This window comes from Gekko japonicus, unplaced genomic scaffold (assembly GCF_001447785.1).
Source record: "Gekko japonicus isolate JY-2015 unplaced genomic scaffold, Gekko_japonicus_V1.1 scaffold274, whole genome shotgun sequence".
NCBI classification, from domain to species: Eukaryota; Metazoa; Chordata; class Lepidosauria; order Squamata; family Gekkonidae; genus Gekko; species Gekko japonicus.
Window position 1 is genome coordinate 243,423 of NW_015174850.1, and position 6,931 is coordinate 250,353.

Consider the following 6,931-nt stretch of genomic DNA (forward strand, 5'->3'; position numbering starts at 1 on the left):
TCCACATATTGATGACACCCATGTTCCCTCTAAGCTGTGGAGACTTGTGAGCAAAAATTCTAGTTTGTGAGCTACTGGCAATAAAGTTGTGAGCGAGGGATTTGGCTACTACATCAATAAGTTTGCTCTGGAGTCATCCTTCCTGAGTTAAGACAAAAATGTGTGAGTCGGAGGCTAAAAAACTATGAGCTGGCTCACACTAACTCAGCTTAGAGGGAACAATGGATGACACCCAAGCCCATACCTCCGGGCAATCTGGACAGGGGGGCGCATGTAGATGTTAAACAACATCGGGGACAGCACCGCCCCCTGAGGCACCCCACACTCAAGAGGCTGCCTCCGAGACTGCTGCTCCCCTATCGCCACCCTTTAGTTAGTGTGAGCGAGCTCACAGTTCTTTGGCCTCTGGCTCACACATCTTTTTCTCAGCTCAGGGAGGAGGGCTCCAGAGCAAACTAATTGATGCCGTCGCCGAATCCCTCGCTCGCAACTTTAATGCCAGCAGCTCACAAAGTCGAATTTTTGCTCACAAGACTCCACAGCTTAGAGGGAGCATTGGCCCCATATATATATTTTTAATCCTTTACAACTAAATACATGTGTTTGATATATTATTTATACATTATTTTATTTGTTGACCCTCTTCTTGCCCCGTTTACATCCCTGTTTGTTTGTCCCAGACATTTTCCATGAAGTGGAGATGCCAAACCAGTATTGCTTGGCTTTGCTGGAGCTCAATGGCATGGGTTTCAGCGACGTGGAGTGTGAGACTCAGAAACACGTCATGCAAGCCAAACTGAATGAGATCGAGAATCGGATCTACCAGCTGGCGGGACACACTTTCTCCTTAACGAGTCCTGACGACGTTGCCGAGGTACCGGTGTGACTGGGGAAGAGCGCTGTGCTACGGGCCCAGTACGGATCAGGCCCTAACACCATTTATGGGGAGATTTTTTTTTCGGGGGGGGGGGGGAGTGCCCTCAGTCCATGCCTTGGCATCTGTGTGGTGAAAATCCTGCCGTATTTTCAGGTGGAAATCAGAGTGGGAAATGAGTTCAAGTTAGGGTTGTCTCCCTCCAGGTGGCACCTGGAGATCTCCCGCTACTACAATTGATCTCCAGCTGATAAAGATCGGTTCCCCTGGAGACAATGGCTTCTTTGGAGGGTGGACTCTATGGGCATTGTACCCTGTTGAGGCCCCTCCCCTTCTCAAACCCCGCCTTCTTCAGTCTCCGCCCCCCCTAATCTTCAGGTATTTCCCAGCCCAGAGCTGGCGACTCTAGTTCAAATTTAGACAAGAAGCACCAATACGAACTGGTGGTGGTACGTCACTCTGGTCCCCTTTTTGTCCCCACATCTGAAGTGTATCTATTGGCAGTTGTGCCTGGGTGTGAGTCTGCAGTATCATCACAGCCAGGCTGCTTTCCCTTGTACTTTCCCCTCCTTTAAAACGATATTTACATCTCCATGAGCTTTTATTGGGTGCCCAATCAAAAGGCTAGTATGAGCTGTGCAAAAAAAAATTCCAGCGGCTTGCGAAATCCCTCAGGAGATTCCGTGCACAAATTTTAAAATTTAGTAAATTCTGACTGTTGCGTTAGCAGGGCGACCTTTTGCATTCTTCTATCTATTCTATGGTAAATCTTTTGATTTGTAATGGTCATTGACCGAATAAATCTGCATCCGAACCATCTCAGTAATTAAAAGCGAGCTTAGCATTCCCTGCAGAATCAAAGTTAAGGACCACACTCCATTTAACATTCCTTTCTTATTTTGATCACCTTAACATTAGTAAGTAAAGGTAAAGGTTTCCCTTGCTCAAAAGCCAGTCAAATCTGACTCTAGGGATGCGGTGCTCATCTCCGTTTCCAAGCCGAAGAGCCAGCGCTGTCCGAAGACATTTCTGTGGTCATGTGGCCAGCATGACTACACGCCGAGGCACACAGAACACTGTTCCCTTCATCTACTTGCAGTGTTTTGCTTTCGAACTGCTAGGTTGGCAGGAGCTGGGGCCAGAGACCGGAGCTCACTCCGTCACGTGGCACTCTTGAACTGCTGAACTACCGACCTTCCGGTCTGCAGTTCAGCGTCTTAACCACTTGAGTACTTCTCCTTAATTAGCTGTTTAATTATCTGGTCCAAATGACACAGTGTAAGTAAAGAGGGGATTGTTCATAGTCCGCCGTGGTTGCGCTACGATTGCCCGGGTGATGGTTTTTGGCTTCTCCCAGGTGTTGTTTTTGGAACAGAAGCTGCCACCAGACGGCGAGTCTAAAGTGCAGCAGGGCAGGAAGACATTGGGCTACACCAGAAGGGCCACCGCAAATGGAAACCGAGTCCGACTGGCCAAGCAGTTCAGCACCACCAAGGTACAGTTTCTAGTAAAGACGACTTCTGGTCCCAAAAGTAGGAGCCCAGAGGACTTCTTTTTTCTTTTTTATGTTTTGATTGAGTTTTTAACACCTTTACATTCATCAACATAAACATTAGTTCCAACATTCTATGACAGTGACTTGACCGTAAATCATAGTCTAGCTTACCAGAAACTATACATCATAAAGCATTTCTTTATTAGCCCTTCAATTTGTCATTCAGAAGGGGTTGTTCCCTTGGATTGATTTGTGAGGTTTTCATATGTTTGTTTTATTATTTTATTATTTATTATTTTCTGTAAGGTGGGTAGCCTACTGGACGTCTGTGGCTGGACGTCAGTGGCTGACTGTCAGTATTGGTACGCTCTCGTCGGTCAGGGCGTCAGGAGGCTAACGAGTGCAAAAACCATTGGAGGAATTTTGAATGGCCGTGGGTGAAACTAGACACAGAGAAGACAGTGGCTGGAAAGCTTGGAGTTCCATATAGGCTCCTGTTTGCCTCATCAGCCACTTTAAACTAGACAGGCTTTGGTGTAATTACAATAAGAAAAATAGGGCTCACCAAAGATTATTATACCAAATTTCCTGTATTAACTAGCATTCGTTCATTATATCTGAAGTACATTTCATGAACATAAGCAAAGCCAGTAAATAATAATACGAGTACAATACAAAACAATACAAGATCTTGATGTAGTTATTCTTGACGTCGTTTTGGCTGAGCTCCTGGAATGTTTACACAAGCAGGAAATGACAATAATGTGGATCAATGCACCCTTTGGGAAGACATTAGAGAGAGGTTGCGTTGATCCATATTATGGTCATTCTCTGCTTGTGCCACGGCAAGAGATCGGTGACAAACACCAACTGAGAGATAGAGTTGAAAAAGACATATGAAACCGCTGTTTAATCCTAGGAAAGTGTGTTAAGGAGTGATAAACACTGTTCGGGAACTCGTAGGATGAAGACTCCTCCGTTTGCTTTGCACACTTTACTGCTCCGTCAGGACGTCTCAAAGAGTAAACATTCCAGGAGCTCAGCCAAAATGACGTCAAGAATAACTACATAAAGATCTTGTATTGTTTTGTGTTGTACTCGTGTTATCATTTAGTGGCTTTGCTTATGTTCATGAGATGTACTTCATATATAATGAACGAATGCTAGTTAATGCATGAAATTTGGTATTATCATCTTTGGTGAGCCCTATTTTTCTCATCCGCCCTCTTGGCTGGTACCTTCACCGTGCCACCGTGCACTTCTGCCTCCTCTGCCTCTGGCACTCAGTAGGGAAATGACGAAGTGGACTCAGAGCCCCACTCTGCCCCCCAAGCCTGCTGAGTGGCCTTGGGCCAGTCGCGCTTTCTCCACCTGACCGACCTCACAGGATCGTTATTAAGGATGGATGGATGGGGGGGGGGGAGCCACGTTCACTGCTTTGAGCTCCGGCTATATCATTCATCTGCTTCAGGACTTCTTTTCCTTTACCGAAAGAGATGAAAATCTACCTAAGAACAAAGGAAGATTTCATTTGAAACCTTATGAGAGGATAATGCCATTGATTTCCCCAAAGAGGTCAAGTCATCCAACCTTTTGCCACTCTTTACCCACAATGAGGCCAAGCAGATGCCCCTGGGAGCTCAGAGAAGGCGAGGAGAGTGATGTCCAGGAGAGCGCTGACTCTAATATGGGAGAACCAGGTCTGCTTTCCCCACTTCTCCTCCACATGCAGCTGCTGGTGTAAACTTGGGTCAGTCATAAGTTCTTTCAGAGCTGTTCTCTCAAGAGCAGTTCTCTCAGCGCTCTCAGCACCACCTACTTCACAGGGTGTCTGTTGTGGAGAGGAAAGGAAAAGGGATTGTAAGCTGCTCTGAGACTCCTTTGGGTAATGAAGGGGGGGGTATAAATCCAATCTCTTCTTCTTCTTTTACCTCCCAGGGTGTCTGTTGTGGGGAGGGGAAGGGAAAGGAGTTTGTAAGCCGCTCTGAGACTCCTTCCGGTAGTGAAGGATGGGGTATAAATCCAATCTTTGTCTTCTTGTTGTTTGTGCCTCAGAATCTGACCAGGAGGCTGTTTCTAGACCTCTCCTTCACAGATCTGACCAGTTTTCCTTTACAGCCATCCAAATGCCTGTGGTATTTCTTTATTTAGAATATTTCTGTGCTGCCTCTTCATAGTCCTGCTCAAGGCAGCTTACAATAAAAACACCACAGTCATTAAAACACAAGCTGTTAAAACGAAAGGCCATTGGATCCTGGTAGTAAGTTCCATAGGTTAACGATGCGCTACATGAAGAAGTACTTGGTTTATTCGTAATACCGTTCTTGGTAGGGGAGCAGGAAGGAGAAGTTCAGCATCTCCTCCTTTGGAGGTTTTCAAGCAGAGGCCTGATGGCCATCCGACAACAATGCCGATGGTGCCCCCCAGGGTTTGCGTGTTAAAATTAAGATCATGGGGAGGGGCCCTTCTGGTTGTCCTGTCAATCAAAGAAGCTGGTTTGGTGAGTACACAGGACATGGCCTTTTCAGTGGCAGCCCCATGTTTGTGGAACATCCTCCACAGGGAGGTGCACCTGGCTCCTTCACTTCCAGTCTTTAGAAAGCAGCTGAACGTGGTCATACTTTGGAAGGTGTTTGGTTAAAGTAGTCCTAAATTGTGATTTTAAATTTTGGTTTTATATATATTGTTATGTAAATCTTCTTTTATGTACTTTATTTCTCTAGTAAGCCGCATTGAGCTCCATAAGGAAGACAGGTGGCCATTAAATGTTTAACATAAATAAATGAAGTTTCATATGGAAATCATGAGAAGGCAGGAAGGCAACTAATGGGCTTTCCCCTGCCCTTAATTTCTGCAGGATTCGGGGGGAGGTTGTGTTCAGGAAGGAGAAAGGGAAGGAGAATGGAAGGAGAATGCTGAATGCAGCCCTCGATCGCCCCCATCCTGCCTGTTGAGGAGCGGCCAAGAGGGGCCTTCCCCAAGCTGGCCAGAGTCAAAGCATCAGGGCTGTGTGGTATTCTGCGGGACTCTGTGAGGCTGGCTGGACCACATGGCCTACATGAGTGCAGTTTTCAAGGGCTGCCCCCCAGGGTTTGCGTGTTAAAATTAAGATCATGGGGAGGGGCCCTTCTGGTTGTCCTGTCAATCAAAGAAGCTGGTTTGGGGAGTCACAGGACATGGCCTTTTCAGGTGGCAGCCCCATGTTTGTGGAACATCCTCCACAGGGAGGTGCACCTGGCTCCTTCACTTCCAGTCTTTAGAAAGCAGCTGAACGTGGTCATACTTTGGAAGGTGTTTGGTTAAAGTAGTCCTAAATTGTGATTTTAAATTTTGGTTTTATATATATTGTTATGTAAATCTTCTTTTATGTACTTTATTTCTCTAGTAAGCCGCATTGAGCTCCATAAGGAAGACAGGTGGCCATTAAATGTTTAACATAAATAAAAAGTTTCATATGGAAATCATGAGTAGGCAGGAAGGCAACTAATGGGCTTTCCCCTGCGCTTAATTTCTGCAGGATTCCTTAGAGAAGCTAAAGGCGCTGCACCCGTTGCCAGGCCTGATTTTAGAATGGAGGAAGATCAACAACGCGATAACCAAAGTGGTGTTTCCCCTGCAGAGGGAGAAACGTTTGAATCCTGTACTGGGAATGGAGAGGATCTATCCCATTTCTCAGACTCACAGTGCTACAGGTGACGACTGTTATTCCTTTGCACACTGATTGCCGTAGAAATACCAGAACACTGACCATTTACTTGGGGAGGGAGACCCGCTGCTTCCCGCGTATAATACATTGAGGGGTCTGTTGTTTTTTTCTGTACCTGAAAGAAGTTCAGCGATAATTGTGGGTCTTAAGGACTGCCCTGCTTGCCTGGAGTCAGTAGCCATTTTCTAACCTTACTGCAGTTGGTGGCAGGCCTTAAGGAAGATGGGCTCAGATGAATCACCTACTTCCTTCTTATTTTTCATCACGTGTTTGTAGTCTTTGAACTGCACTTATCAAACAAGATTTTTGTTTGTTTGTTTTCCAGAGAGTCAGTTTGGTGTAGCGGTTAGGAGTGCGGACTCTAATCTGGGAGAGCCGGGTTTGATTCCCCACTCCTCCACATGCAGCTGTTGGTGTGACCTTGGGTCAGTCACAAGTTCTTTCAGAGCTGTCCTCTCACGAGCAGTTTCTCTCAGAGCTCTCTCAGCCCCACCTGGCTCACAGGGTGTCTGCTGTGGGGAGGGGAAGGGAAAGGAGTTTGTAAGCCGCTCTGAGACTCCTTCAGGTAGTGAAGGGCAGGGTATAAATCCAACCTCTTCCTTGTAGTTGAAATCACATTCCGTTTTGGACCGTGGTGGGTCCATTCATTTCTTTGGATTCCGGTCCGAATCTACAGCCATACTAGTTGATTCACGTGAACAATCTCCAAGCGTGGTGTTTTGTTTCCAGCTTGGTTTTGTTTTGAAGCAAAGACTTCCACCAGTTGCTCCCCACCAATTCGGGGTTCTGGGGGGGGGGGGGGGGAGATTTGGTGGGGGGGGAAAGGGCCGTCAGATCGCCCCCATAAGGTTTTCGG

At 46.5% G+C, this 6,931-nt stretch overlaps 1 protein-coding gene across 1 annotated transcript in view; it reads left to right on the forward strand.

The window, feature by feature from the left end:
• POLQ (polymerase (DNA directed), theta) overlaps window positions 1-6,931 on the forward strand; it is a 72,427-nt gene that overhangs the window by 50,365 nt on the left and 15,131 nt on the right. The window contains exons 21-23 of the mRNA XM_015424532.1: window positions 681-874; window positions 2,232-2,369; window positions 5,887-6,061. Coding sequence (XP_015280018.1) covers window positions 681-874; window positions 2,232-2,369; window positions 5,887-6,061 — 507 coding nt within the window. The remainder of the gene's footprint in view (window positions 1-680; window positions 875-2,231; window positions 2,370-5,886; window positions 6,062-6,931) is intronic.